Source organism: Typopeltis vanoorti, chromosome 13, assembly GCF_054136105.1.
Source record: "Typopeltis vanoorti isolate ZY-2024b chromosome 13, IOZ_Tvanoo_1.0, whole genome shotgun sequence".
In the NCBI taxonomy this organism is placed as follows: domain Eukaryota; kingdom Metazoa; phylum Arthropoda; class Arachnida; order Uropygi; family Thelyphonidae; genus Typopeltis; species Typopeltis vanoorti.
Window position 1 is genome coordinate 40,287,698 of NC_143561.1, and position 15,747 is coordinate 40,303,444.

The following is a 15,747-nucleotide window of genomic DNA, read 5'->3' on the forward strand; positions in this document are numbered from 1 at the left end:
GCTTGTCCTTGTATATTTGTATATACTCCAGATGATGACCTTAATATGAAAGTCGAAATGTCGGGAAATTAAAATAGTCATTTATAGCATGGTTGTAAAGTCCATAATTTCTAAAATGGGTTATCAATTGTCAACTTCTTCACTACCTAGAAGCCTACCAATTCATCAGTGACCACCAGTATTGATTCTGCCAATCCAGAACCATGGCTAATATCTTAGCCTACATCGTTCAACACTGGACGCATGTCATGGAATGGTTTGGAGAAACGTATTGTTGTTCTGCTTTGCAAACTTCCTTTGGTCTGCCTGACACCCTCTGTAACTGGATAGTCAGCTTTCTTTCTGATCGTTCACTGCATGTCATGCAGCGAACGAAGACCTGAGGTACCAGAAGTACTCACGTCTTCGTTCTCTCACCTACCCATTTCTTTTAGACGTAAATGATCTACTCTCATTTGCTACAATAGCATTCTCCACTCATACTACTCCTTTGACAAACTACGTAATTCCCAAACATCTCTTACATCAAGATCATCTGCAACCAGTGCCTTATCTCCATACCATCCTTCAGGTGGGGCAAGGATAACCTTGCCCCACCTCACCTTCAATGCCACCAAAATGCAGTCTTGCCTTTTCTCTCGCAAAAGGGAATCTCAGCTCACCTTCCACTCAATCTCAGTAATACACACATCACCAGACAGGATGGAACGTTCTCTCCTTGGACTGACATTTACCTCCAACCTCTCTTGGAACAAACACATCACATCAATGGCTTCCTCAGCTTCTGCCAATTCTTAGAATACTGTACACATATTTTGTGTCAGTGCACCCAAAACCTCCTTAAAAATTCTTGCTGCTGTCCAGAGGAGAGCAATTTGGCTCAGAGATGACCCTTCCCTTGCAGGCTCACTTCGACCTCCATCTAACAGACGCAGTATTTCAACAATGTAATGGACAAGTATCTACCCCCCCCCCCCCAGAAACTGGTTTTTAATCGTACAACTCATAAAAATTGGCTATAGAACTCACAACATTTTAGATAATAATATACAGGTATCCCTCGATTAATGCAGTTAATTAATCCCTCGATGTTACCACGTATATCAAAATCGCGTTAATCAATGGTAAAAATTACAATTCGTCCATGATCGATTACTGTATTAATAATTCGTTTTATATGGTACTCTTTTAGGAAAGATAAAAAATTGAATGCAAAGTAAATGTTTAATAAATGCTTGTACCTACATTATTTGCTGCAATTTTTTTTATCAAAAGAAGTTATCAAGAGTCATTTGAACAGTTTTAGTTTTTTTCTTATCGGCATAAATTCTACGATAACAAGCAAAATGACTCTCCAGACCTCGACAAACAAGCACTAAAACATAAAGAAAAAACACTGCAAATATAATACATGATGGTACAAATTAAGTGGATATTGAATCCAACGTTATTTCAAAGCCGAATATAGAAACTACAAAGGGTTTCATGCCAAATATATAGAAACTAAAAGTTTCAGCAGATGCAAACGTAAGCAATCTTATGAGCAACTCGTAGTAGAGGTGGAGTAACCTCTGGATCACTTTCCTTAGTATTTTCCATAATGTAAAGCACATCTCCTAGAGGACCTGTATGATAAATAAGCCTTTGGCTCTCTATTTCTGTAATACATGATGGTTTATTTATTTTCAGTTACAATCTAGAAATTATTGAACAAAGAATAAAAAATACAACAACAACTAAACCATACTATACTGACATCGGCAGTTGCGGTATCTCAGATACAATTTACTGTCAAATATCACAAATCTTTACATAACGTGTTAAACCAAACTGACAGCAAAAAACAGTGCGGAATATTGCACAGCTTTCATATGTTACGACCTCCAATATGTTACTATATGTTATTCATCTTACTCATGAATAACATATGTTCCATATGTTACTCATGACCTCCAAGCTATACACTGAATTGTGTAAGAATATTTATATTAAACATTTTGCATGTATCTGTCAGGTCAGCTGCGAGCTCCACAGAGTTTTGATTTTAATCAAAACTCTTGCCGTGTATATCAAGGGATTGCCACAATTAATTTTGCCACTTTAATCAAATCCCACGTTAAGCAAGGGATACCTATATACTGTTTTGGTTATGAACCATGAGATGATGGCATTTGTCTGCCTTACTCTTCTCCACAGATGCCTATTCAAATCTCTGATAGTCATAGGCCAGTTATCTTTGATTGGCTAAGGGTGAAGATTGAATGCCTTAGTCTCTCTCTCTTCAGAAGTTAGATAGGGCTTGGGGTCCTTGCCCTACTCCCCTTTGGGAATAAAAGGGATTGGCAATCAATTACTTAATTCTCACATTCCATCAATTAAGGACTCTTTTGTAGTATTTTCTCCATTTCTCTAATCTTTAATAGCTTACAAAAAGTTTTTGCTATTTTTGTGAGATTTATTTTTTATATTCTTTACAAAATAAATCATAAACAAACAGTTGACAAAACCTGTGCATCAGTTGATGCACAGGAGCGTCACGTTGCTATTTGTTTTACATTTCCCTGATTCGTTTACAGTAATACCCACTTTACGACAATCCCCTCATTTGCTACTTTTCACTTATGACCAGTGCTCATTTGCAGAATACCATATTCGTTTATATAGCTTCTTTAGCAACATGACACTCCTGTGAATCAACTGATGCACAGGTTTCGTGAACTGTTGGTTTACAATGTTTTATTGCTCGCTATATCTCTGTGTTTTGGTGTTTTGCTGTCAATTATAAACTGTTTATAACTATTATTTAATTTTATTTAATAATGACCGATAAAATTCATTATGTATAATGAATTATACATTATACAGACATGTATAGTGCTATGCCATGAGACTGCACTAAAGGTCGAAACTGGTCTGGGTAGTGGCCCATCCCATAATGCATAGTGTTATACATGTCCGTAAGGATATGTGCATTGCATTATGGGATACTACGTCAATTGATGTGAAGTCATTAGCCTCTATATATAAATAGTCCAGTCCTGAAATTACTTCATTCGCAAACTTTGCTCACAAAAGGATGAAACCAAAAATATAATTTTTTGGCATCTTTAATTTTTTCTTTTAGACAATAATAAAACATCGCATTTCACATGAGAAATCAGAACACTGTCCTACTTATTGGAGGCCTAAAGTGGCCTAAACATGGAACTCGAAAAGTGGTATGAAAGTTTCCAGAAAGAGGTTGAGAATCACAACATAAAGTTTTGAAATAATTATTCCAATTGAAATTTCCTCTTATTGAAATTGAGTTAGTGCTACTGTAACTTCTTTCCTTTTCCTGATTATTATTGCTTGAATAAAGCATCTTATTTTTCAGATAAAAGAATAAAACTCTGCCGTTTTATTCTTGGGGTGCTTAAGGGTCAAAGCTGTATGACTGAGAGCAGACCTCCACATAGCCTTTAAAGGAATGTGGAGAACCGACCAGGGCTTCTGACCTAATGTCCAATCATCACCTTCTCTTGGTGCACCCTGTTGGTTATCTGGATACCCAACAGGGTGCACCACGTTCAGTTCGAACAGTTCGTTCAGTATCCAGGGTGCAACCTGGATACTGAACGAACGAGGATGGGCTGGCAATTTGGGATTTAGCCGACCAAATTGTATTCTTATTGGCTTAAACAATATAGAAAATGATGGTACAACATGACAAAATTTCATGCTGGCTGGGCGTTGCCCGGTTAAACAAGTCCCTCGTTGTTTTCACCAGGAAACCAGGGCGAACAGCGAAAAGTCAGCTACTGGAACAAATCTGAAAGCACACCCCAATTCAACATCACCAGAAAGATCAGTACTATCAACATAAGAAGCCTGAATGGCAAAGAAATGGAGCTAGCTGAAAAATTAGATAAGAACCAGATCGACATAATAGGGGTAACTGAAACAAAAAAGACAAAAACTGATGAGATCTTTCTGAGCAATAAATACAAAATGTTATACTCAGGAAAATATCAAAAGTTCCTGGCAAATAAATCAGCTTGTGCTCTTAGAGAATACAGAGACAAATTTAAGAAAGCTAAACAAAAGTCATGGGAGAACTTTGGCAAGAATATAGAAAATAAACATCAAGAAGGTGGTAAGATATTCTGGAGGTTTTTGAAGAAGCTTAGAAACAGAGGAAAGAGTGCTGTAAAAGGAGTTAGAGATGATAAAGGTGACATGAAAACAGGAGAAAAAGATATCCTTGAAGTATGGAGTAATTACTTCGAAAAATTGCTAAATGAAACAAGCAGTGATAGCACAGTGGTAAAAAAAACGCTCAACAGGCATGCAGTCAGGAATACATGTCCATACTTGAAGTAGAAAAAGCCATCGAAGGCTTGAAATGTGGAAAGGCAGCAGGAGTAGATGATATTCGACCAGAAATGCTGAAGTATGGTGGTATGAAAGTCTTACAGTGGCTGCACTGCATAGTTCAGAAAGCCTGGACAGAGAGATGAATTCCCAATGATTGGAGTAGAGCTCTAATAGTACCCATATATAAAAAGAGAAATAAAACTGAATGTGAGAATTACAGAGGTATTTCCCTACTGAGTGTTCCTGGCAAGATCTATGCAAGTATACTTGAGAAACGGTTGAGAAGAATTGTGGAAGAAAGCTTGGCGAAGAACAAGCTGGATTCAGGCCAAATAGAGGCTGTCGGGATTAGATCTTCACTTTATGACAAATAGTTGAGAAAGCATGGGAATATAACAAAGATCTGTATTTAAGTTTTGTCGATCTGGAAAAGGCATATGACAAGGTGCTAAGAGAGAAGCTATTCAATACACTACAGTTATATGATATCAATGGGCATTATGTCAAGCAATACTTAGTCTTTATTTGAGTTGTAAGTCTGCAGTTTGAATTGAAGGAAGTCCAGGGAGATGGTTTAATGATAAATCTGGTGTGGGATAAGGATGTACATTATCCCCCTCTGTTATTCATTATCTATATGGATCACTTTATTAAGGAAAGTGGTATTAAACATGATATCAGAATTGGAGATGTTAATCTCAGCTCTTTGCTTTATACAGATGATGTTATACTTCTAAATAGATCTGCCACAAGTCTGCAAGATTCTGTGACTAAAACGAATAACTGTTGTAATAGATATGGTATGAAGGTCAGCATTAGAAAGACAAAGACAATGAAAATAGATAGAATTGTTGGAAATGTCAACTGCGTTGTGAACGGGGAATCTGTGGAACAAGTAAAACATTTCAGCTACTTAGGCACAATTTTTAGTGAATATGGTAAATTAAATACAGAAATAGACAACAGAATCAACAAAGTTGGTATGGTAGGAAGTCAATTGAATAACTGTTAGGAATAAGAGAGAAATTAGTCGGAACCCTAAATTAGCTGTATACAAGACAGTGTTCAAACCAGTTTTAACTTATGGATCTGAGAGCTGGGTCAGAAGTAAAACACTTCACCAAACACTAGAGACTGCAGATACGGGAGTCCTGAGAAAGATTAGAAGCGTGAACAGATTGCATCAATGGCAATATCATATTAAAAACGAGGATATTAGGAAAGAACTTGACATTGTCAGCATCCAGGAATGCGTTAACAGAGCTAATCCCAGGTGGTATGGTCACTTAAACAGAATGGGCGAGGAAAGATTAGCAAAATAAGTGTTCTCTGCTAGTTTGGCAGAAAAACGACCCATTGGAAGACTAAGATATAGGTGGATTGATACGATACAAAGTGCCTTAGACGATAGAAATATAAAATCTGATAATGTTGGAGTCTTGACAATTAACAGACTGATTTGGAGGAAAATTGTAGATAGGAAGTTGGTAATGACGTAAATTTTTCATATAGTACTATCATATCCTTTACACCCTTAGGGTACATGTCAGGAATTTGATGATGATGAGGTTGATATTTTATTCTTTTTTGTGTCAGTAGTATATGTTATATCAGTGTATTTCTGTATCATTTTGTTACCTCCACCTTTTTTTTTCACTTGATTCTTTGTATATTTATGGTAATTTTATCTTCACTTCTGTTGAGATCAAGTAGCAGACATTCACTGTTTTCGCTTACTTCCTTATAAAAATAATGGTGAGTCTTATTTAACTTTGTGATGGTCCAACTTCTTTGATATCTGATTTGATTGTACCATCATATAGTGTTTGAATGAGCCAGTAGAGAATAAAGGCTTCTGGCTAAGTTCCAAATTGAAGGAAAGACGACGACAACAAAAAAAAACTGTTCAATGATGTTGTGGCATACACAGTTTGATTTATGCTGTAGCAAATGTGTAAACCACAATAGTATGTAAATAGTTGAAAATTTTGTTTAAAATGGCATTTTATATATGGGCTTTGGTTGGGATTTTTTTTCTGATAGTTGTTATAGTGAATTAATTTGTTATAATGGTGTTAGCTGTATTGAGAGTTGATACAAATATCCATTACATTTATCATCTGCTCCATCGTTAAATGTTAGTTGAATGGCAGCAATGTAATAAGTTTGAGGTGTCATCTTGTGAGCCACGCTGTTTTATATTATTAGGAATTAATTGTGGATCTATGTTAAGCTTTTATATTGTTTATTTTATAGGCATATGTTTGGATTTATGATCCTATTCCTGTAAGAGCTTGGATCATTGGAACATTGATGGGTAAGTATATTATTAAAATTATACTCAATTTAATGTATAAATGTGGATTATTAAAATTTGTTAATACAAATGCATGTAGGCTTAAAATAAAAACGATATTCCAGAATGCATGATCTATTGTCTAGTGTTTGAGATTCTCTTGACATAAAATATGTAATTTGATTTTTAAAATTCTTTTGCTTTAGAATGCAATGAGACATTTAGAAAATTAACTGATAGATTAGTGTTGAGTGATTAGTAACCAATATTGTTTAGATGTTGATTATCATTTATATTATTTAGTGAAGAAAACACTTGTCTAGGAATAATAATTAACTTTTAAGTTCTTAAATTGTTAGACCAATTTAAGAATCCTCCCCCATACACAAAAGCCCAGATTAAAAAAAAAATTGTTCCCATTTTTCGCAGAAGAAAATTTCACACATCTTTAAGATGGAACGTACAAACTTTCTTTAAGCCATACCAAAAAATTCTCTCCATATAGATCAACTTGGTGTCTCCAGTATTGCCAAGTTTTGCAAGTGGACATACTTTGGATACAGTGGAGGAATAATCATCATCTGACTGAACGGATGTCTATCTACACAAGTCTTGTGGAGTGACAGACCATGCCATTGACATAAGATCATCAGGAGCAGATACAAATTTGAGACTCTTCCTGGAATCTGTTACAGCACTGTGACGTTCTCCAGTTTTAAATAAATATACCTGTCTCACCTTACCCAAAATCAGGGAAAACAGTCATCTTGAGAACTTCAGTAGAATGAGCAAGTCCTATCATTGCATCCATAGAGGAGGCCACCTATGACTTCAGGATCCTGTTTTTTATGGCTTGATTTACCTTACTGGTGTTCCTTGCATGCACTGTCAGAGTTTATATCTGACATTGAATGAAAAATGAAATATCCATGAAAACGTTTTGGTGATCAAGGCAAATATATTGGTGTAATAATTTAATAATTAAACAAACATAGTTATCTCTAAATATGCTTTCCATTTTTAACAACATGAGAAAAATGTACATAACATAGTATGATATGTAGATTTCATTTTTAATTTTGTCACTTCAGACTCCCAGTAAGTAGTGTGATGTTCTGATACTGAAATGTGGAAATTATCTACCACCTTAAAAACATGCCCATAGTAAGATTTAAACTTGATCGATGTACTTCACCAACCAGGCTTGCATGCAACCTTGGAAATACTTTCTCTCTTTTCTCTGTATTTAAGAAAGTGGTCTGAAAAGTTCTCAGCCTCGACTATAGATGGCAATATCAGCAAAAATTTTTTTAAGTTGGTACATCTGTCATAAGCATCCATGTGAAATTGCAAGTCATTCTATTGAATAGTTTGTTTTATACCGCTGTCTGAAGCAAAACTGTTGTCTGTATCCCTTGAAATTGATAAAATTGAGTATCATGCGGTTATAAAATTTTTTGTAAAAGAATTTAACGCCAAAAGAAATTCATCCGAAGTTCATAAAAGTTTATGGCCACTTCTTCGTTTTCAACAATTAAGAAATGGGCTGCTGAGTTTAAACGTGGCTGTACCAGCCTTGAAGATGATCCACATGAAGGATGTCCAAAAAGTGTAACAACACCAGAAATGATTGTTCAGATGCATGATATGGTATTGGATGACCAGCGAGTCAAAGTGTTTGAAATTGCTGAGACTATAGGCATTTCAAAAGAATGTGTAGGATATATTTTGCATGAAGAATTGCAAATGAAAAGCTTTGTGCAAGATGGGTGTCGTGCTTGCTCACAGCAGATAAAAAAATACACTCGCATGAAAATCTCTGAACAGTGCTTTGAGCATTTTAACAAGAATAAAACTGATTTTTTGTGTCAATTTATTGGGTTGGCAAATAAGTTTGTTCGGTTTATGCGTTTGTACAAGTTTACGGCGCTTCGCCTGTCACTATTGTTGCGCTACTGCGCAGTTGAAAGGTGACATTTCTCATAACCTTTCAGTGAATTTTTGTTCGGCCTACTTCAGTTGGGTGTGTGTAACATATTTTTAGAAATGGAAGGAAATAATGTACATTACCGGCATGTTTTGCTTTTTTTATTTCAAAAAAGGCAAATGAGCTGCGGAGGCCCATAAAAAAATATGCAGCATATATGGGGATGGTGCCTTAACAGAACGTATGTATGCCAAATTCTGGTCTGGAGATTTCGACGTTAGTGATGCGCCTCACGCGGGTTCCCGATCGAGGTTGATTTGATTGTTTTGAAGGATATTGTCGACAAAAATCCATCACAAACAGTGCGGGAGATTGCTGCAGTACTGAACATATCCTATACAACATTGAAAACCATTTGCACAACCTGGGATCTGTAAAACTCAATATGGGTGCCGCATGAATTGACTGAGGCCAATATGACTGCTCGCATATCCATCTGTGATTTGCTGCGATAACGTCTTTTTTGCCAAGAAAACGACCCATTTTTGAAGCGGGTGATTACGGTAGATGATAAATGGGTCGTGTACGATAACGTGGTACGTAAAAGATCATGGGGGCACAAGAGCGAACCACCCCAAACAACCTCAAAAGTGGGATTGCATCCATAGAAGATAATGCTCTCTGTTGTGGGATTATAAAGGTGTTGTCCACTATGAGGTGTTACCGTCAGGCAGAATGATTGATTCAACTGTCTATTGCTCACAGTTAACGCGACTGACCCGTGCAATTAGCACAAAGCGTCATGAATTGGCAAATCGGAAAGGAGTTTTCTTTCTAAGCAACAACCCCCCCCCCCCCCCCCCCCCAACACACACACACACATCGTTAACAACCTGGAGTAAATTGTTAGGTCTTGGCTGGGATGTTTTGACGCATCCTCCGTATTCACTCGACCTGGCACCTTCCGATTACCACTTATTCCGATCGTTGCAGAATTATCTAAATGGGAAAACTTTTGCAAATGAGGAGGCATCAAAAGACACTTGGATCAGTTTTTCGCCAGTAAATCTCTGGAGTTTTATGAAAACGGCATAATGAAGTTGGCAGACAGATAGCAAGAGGTCATTGATAAAGAGGGTCAATATATAACTGACTAGTAGGTATTATATATATTAAATAAAATGCGTTTCATTCCACCCAGAAAAACTGAACGAACTTATTTGCCAACCCAATATTACTATGGATGAGACGTGGATTCACCATTACACACGAATCCAAACAACAGTCAGAACAGTGAACAGAAGCCGGTTGTTCATAACCAAAAAAGACAAGGTCGGTTACATCAGCAGGAAAGGTCATGGCATCAGAGTTTTGGGATGCTAAAGGTATTTTGTTTATTAACTATCTTGAGAAGGATAAAACAATAACCAGGGAATATTATTTTGATCTGTTAACCAGACTAGACAAAAATATTTGCGAGAAAAGACCTGGTTTGCAAAAGAAAAAAATCATCTTTCATCAGGACAGTGCACCTGCCGACGAAATTTTAGCAATGGGAAAATTAAGGGATCTGCGCTATGAATTGTTGGAATATCCACCCTATATCCCAGATTTGGCTCACTCTGACTTCTGTGTCTTCCCAGAAATAAAAACTCTTCCTCAATGGTCAGCGTTTTTCTTCAAATCAAGAGGTGATTGAAGCTGTAGAGGGATATTTTGCAGATCTTCTGCAAAATACCCCTCTGCAGATATTTTATAGCTCTGAGAACCATTACAGGGATGGGAAAATGGCACTGGAGCATCGCTGGAATAAATGTGTTAGTCCTGGCTTAAGGGAGATTATGTTGAAAAATAAAAATAATTTTGAAATTATAAATTTGTTTATTCATTGTTAGACTGAGAACTTTTCATGCCACCCTCGTATAAAGAGATTTTTTGATCATCATCAAATTCCTGCCATGTATCCTCAAGGGTGTACAGGATATGATAGTACTACATTAAAAAATATTACATCATTACTAACTTCTATCTACAATTTTCCTCCAAATCAGTCTGTTACTTGTCAAGACTCCAACATTATCAGATCTTATATTTCTATTGTCTAAGGCACTTTGTACCATATCAATCCACCTATATTTTGTTCTTCTTCTGGGTTTTTGCTAATCTTTCTTCGCCCATTCTGTTTAAGTGACCATACCACCTGAGATGCTCTGTTAACACATTCCTGAATGCTGACAATGTCAAGTTCTTTTCTAATATCCTCATTTTTAATATGATGTTGCCATTGATGCCATCTGTTCACGCCTATAATCTTTCTCGGGACTCTCATATCTGCGGTCTCTAGTCGTTGGTCAAGTGCTTTACTTCTGACCCAGCTCTCAGATCCATAAGTTAAAACTGGTTTGAACACTGTCTTGTATACAGCTAATTTAGTGCTCCGACTAATTTCTCTCTTATTCCATATAAATTTATTCATTGACTTCCCACTATACCAGCTTTGCTGATTCTGTTGTCTATTTCTATATTTAATTTACCATCGTCACTAAAAATCGTGCCTAAGTAGCTGAAATGTTTTACTTGTTCCACAGGTTCTCCATTCACAACACAGTTGACATTTTCACTGATTCTCCCTATTTTCATTGTCTTTGTCTTTTTATTGCTGACCTTCATACCATATCTATTACAACAGTTATTCAATTTAGTCAGAGAATCATGCAGACTTGTAGCGGATTTATTTAGAAGTATAACATCATCCACATAAAGCAAAGAGCTGACATTAACATCTCCAATTTTGATATCATGTTTAATACCACTTTCCTTCATAATGTGATCCATATAGATAATGAATAACAGAGGGGATAATGTACATCCTTGTCTCACACCAGATTTAACATTAAACCATCTTCCTGTACTTCCTTCAATTCTAACTGCTGACTTACAACTCAAATAAAGACTAAGTATTGCTTGATATAATGCCCCATTGACACCATATAATTGTAGCGTATTGAATAGCTTCTCTCTTGGCACCTTGTCATATTCTTTTTCCAAATCAACAAAACTTAAATACAGACCTTTGTTATATTCAAATACTTTCTCGACTATTTGTCATAAAGTGAAGATCTGATCCTGAAAAACCTCTATTTGGCCTGAATCCAGCTTGTTTTTCACCAAGCTTTTCTTCCACAATTCTTCTCAACCGTTTCTCAAGTATACTTGCATAGATCTTGCCAGGAACACTCAGTAGGGAAATACCTCTGTAATTCTCACATGCAGTTTTATTTTCCTTTTTATATATGGGTACTATGAGAGCTCTACTCCAGTCATTGGGAATTCGTCCCGCTGTCCAGGCTTTCTGAACTATGCAGTGCAGCTGCTGTAAGACTCTTATACCACCATACTTATGCATTTCTGGTCGAATATTATAGCCTTTGATGGCTTTTTCTACTTCAAGTATGAATATGTATTCCAGACTGCATGCTTGGTTCAGTGTTTTTTACCACTGTGCTGTCATCACTGCTTGTTTCAGTGTTTTTTACCACTGTGCTGTCATCACTGCTTGTTTCATTTAGCACTTTTTCAACGTAGTTACTCCATACTTCCAGGATATCTTTTTATCCTGTTGAGTGACATGAAAACATATCCAGGATATGTTTTCATGTCACCTTTATTATCTCTAACTCCATTTACAGCATTCTTTCCTCCATTCCTAAGCTTCTTCAACAACCTCCAGAATATTTTGCCGACTTCTTGATATTTATTTCCTATATTCTTGCCAAAGGCCTCCCATGACTTTTGTTTAGCTAGTTTTACACACTGTTTAGCTTTCTTACATTTGTCTCAGTATTCTCTAAGAGCACAAGCTGACTTATTTGACAGGAACTTTTGATATTCTTTCTTTTCTTTCACTGCCTCTTTAACCTCCTGTGTCCACCATAGAGTTCTAATTTTTGTATCCTTGCAGACAACTTCACCACATGCCTCTCTAGCTTGAATCATTCAGAACTTTCTTTAAGGCGTGCCACTGAATCTCCAAGGTTTGATTCCTGTTCTCAAACTCTTTCATTTTTTCTTCAATAATGTTTGTGTATTTTAGACTACAGTTCACATCTGAGAGCTGCTCAACTTTTATTCGCTTTAAAACTTTCTTACATGTTATTCTTTTCAATATGAAATTCAATTTTATCCTGCTCAAGACTAAATAGTGATCACTTTTCAATTTCAAATCCTCTGTACACTCTGGTGTCCTGCACCAAGTAGAAAACATGACTATCAACAATAACATAGTCAATGAGACTTTTCCTATTCCTTGCCTCTTCTCTCCATGTGAATTTGTGCACATTTTTATGTTGGAACACGGTGTTAGTAATAACTAGTCCATGTCCTGAGCAGAAATCAAATAGATATTTGCCATTATTATTAGCTTTGCTGTTTTCTCCAAATTTTCCCAAAATATTTTTGTATGTCTCACAATCATTTCCTACTCTGCTATTTAGATCCCCAACAAGGACCAACTTTTCCTTTTTCATTGTGTCAGTTGCTTTTTCTAAAGCATCAAAAAATTCCTCCACTTCTACATTAGTAGAACCTTCTGTGGGACCATAGGCATAAATAAATCTCATTGTCCAGTTCCCCATTCTCATATTGGCCCACATTACTCTACTTGAGACTGACTGCCATTCAAGACGATTAGCCTCGTATTTTGTGTTGTATACTATGGCTACTCCTTCTTTTCCTTGATTGTCATTGCCTGAATATAACATTTTGTAATTATTGTTCAGAAAGATCTCAACAGTTTTGTCTTTTTTTTTTGTTTCAGTCACATCTATTATGTCGATCTGGTACTTATCTAATTCCTCAGCTAGCTCCATTTCTTTGTCATTCAGGCTTCTTACGTTGATAGTACTGATCTTTAACTCTGGTGATGTTGAGTTGGAGTGCGTTTTCAGATTTGTTCCAGTAGCTGACTTTTCGTTGTTCACCCTGGTTCCCTGGTGAAAACAACGGGGGGGCCTTGTTTAATTGGTGGTGCCCCAGCCTGCTTGAAATTTTGTCATGTTGAACCATCATTTTTTATTTTGGATTAATTTGGTCGGCTAAATCCCAAATTGCTAGCCCATCCTCATTTGTTCAGTATCCAAGTAGATACCCAACAGGGTGCACCACGAGAAGGTGAGGATTGGACATTAGGTCAGAAGCCCTAGTCGGTTCTACGCATTCCTTTAAAGGCTATGTGGAGGTCTCCTCTCAGTTATACAGCTTTGACCCTTAAGCACCCCGAGAGTTTTTAATAGTTTGAAAAATACATGTAAATAAAAAAATTTAAAAAAAATCACCCATTTTAAATAGTTTCAATATTTTCTTAAGTCTAAAACATTCACCATTTTACACTAGAATCCAAACAGCAGTCAGAACAGTCGACAAAAGCCCGTTGTTCATCACCAAGAAAGACAGTCGTCTTCATCAGCAGGTCATGGTATCAGTGTTTTGGGATGCTCTTGCTGACAGCAGATCAAAAAACGCACTTGCATTAAAATGTCTTCGAGTGTTTTAAGAAGAATAAAACTGATTTTGTGAGTCGATTTATTACTATGGGTGACACTTGGATTCACCATTACACCAGAATCAGCAGTCAAAACAGTGGACAGAAGCCAGTTGTTCAGAAGCAAAGAAGAGAAAGTCGGTTTCATCAGCAGGAAAGGTCATGGCTTAGGTGTTTTGGAATGCTAAAGGTATTTTGTTTATTAATTACCTTGAAAAGGGTAAAACAATAATGGGAATATTATTCTGATCTTTTAACCAGATTAGACGAAAAAATTCGTGAGAAAAGACCTGGTTTGCAGAAGGAAAAAATCATCATTCATTGCCCAAGGTGTTTTGGCAATGGAAAAATTAAGGAATCTGCACTATGAACTGTTGGAACATCCACCCTATTCCCATTTGACTCCCTCTGACTTCTTTCTCTTCCCAAAACTAAAACCCTTCCTTGCTGGTCAACATTTTTCTTCGAATCAAGAGGTGGTTGCAGCTGTAGAGGGGTATTTTGCAGATCTTACTGAGAACCACTACAGGAACAGGATAATGGTGCTGGAGCATTGCTCGAATAAATGTATTAGTCTTAAGGGAGATTATGTCGAAAAATAAAAATACTTTTGAAATTATAAATTCGTTTTTCATTATTAGGCTAAGAACTTTTGAGACCACCCTCGTACAACATAAGAATTGTAACATGCACACAGGCAACATAAATAAGTGGAGTGATGAGACAGAAAGCACTGAAGTCCTAAGAGATTTCCACGCATCCTAAGACATTACTGTCTATGGTTGTTAGGCTGGAGGTCTAAGCAGTTACTTTCCATATTGTGAGGAGTTTCACTCAATCATATTTAAGAATGAATCGGTTTTATGATGTGTGCTGAGTACTGTTACAACGCAGATCAAGTTTTTTTTTTTTTTTTTTTCAGGCTGTCCGTGCATAGTCTGCTAAACTTGACAGATTATAATTATAATAGCACATGTATTTATGTTCTTCCAGAACACACCTGGAAGTGAGAGGAGAGAGTTTGGGACAACAGGAAAGGGTAGCCAGCCTAAGGTTTGAAAACAATGGAGACATTTTCTTTTTTTTCTCTGAGATGACCTGGATACAATAATTACCAATAGCATTACTGTAATCTATATGTTGAGAGGAGTGGAGGTGGAACATGTATTTTGTCACTTCTTTTAGAATTGTTGCTATTAGATATCAAGATCTTCTGAATCTGATTGTGTAACTATAAGGAAAGCTTTACACGAAGCAGTGAACTTCATTTACTACTTTAACATTCTCACACTGGGATTCAAACCTGTTAGTTGTGTGTTATCTACTTGGACAGCCAGTCCAGTCACATCACCACTACTGATGATTTAGAACGTCATTCATTTATTAAGTATATAGTTTGTCACTTACTAACATATAGGTGTGTGTGTGTGTGTGTATATATATATATATATTGATGGGATATCAACTGCATAAACTTGTGTATTTGATATTATGTTGACTGGAATTTGATAGACGAAATGATGGCAAACCAAATTCTTGAGATTTTGAGGCTGTTATTTTTATTATTATTATTATTACATAGTACCTCCAGGTACTCCAAAGACTCATCGAGGGAGGGTAGCTACTCTA

The 15,747-nt window shown here is 36.4% G+C and overlaps 1 protein-coding gene across 1 annotated transcript in view; it reads left to right on the forward strand.

The window, feature by feature from the left end:
• Trp1 (translocation protein 1) overlaps positions 1-15,747 on the forward strand; it is a 147,209-nt gene that overhangs the window by 101,395 nt on the left and 30,067 nt on the right. Inside the window, exon 6 of the mRNA XM_090402552.1 lies at positions 6,613-6,673. Coding sequence (XP_090258678.1) covers positions 6,613-6,673 — 61 coding nt within the window. The remainder of the gene's footprint in view (positions 1-6,612; positions 6,674-15,747) is intronic.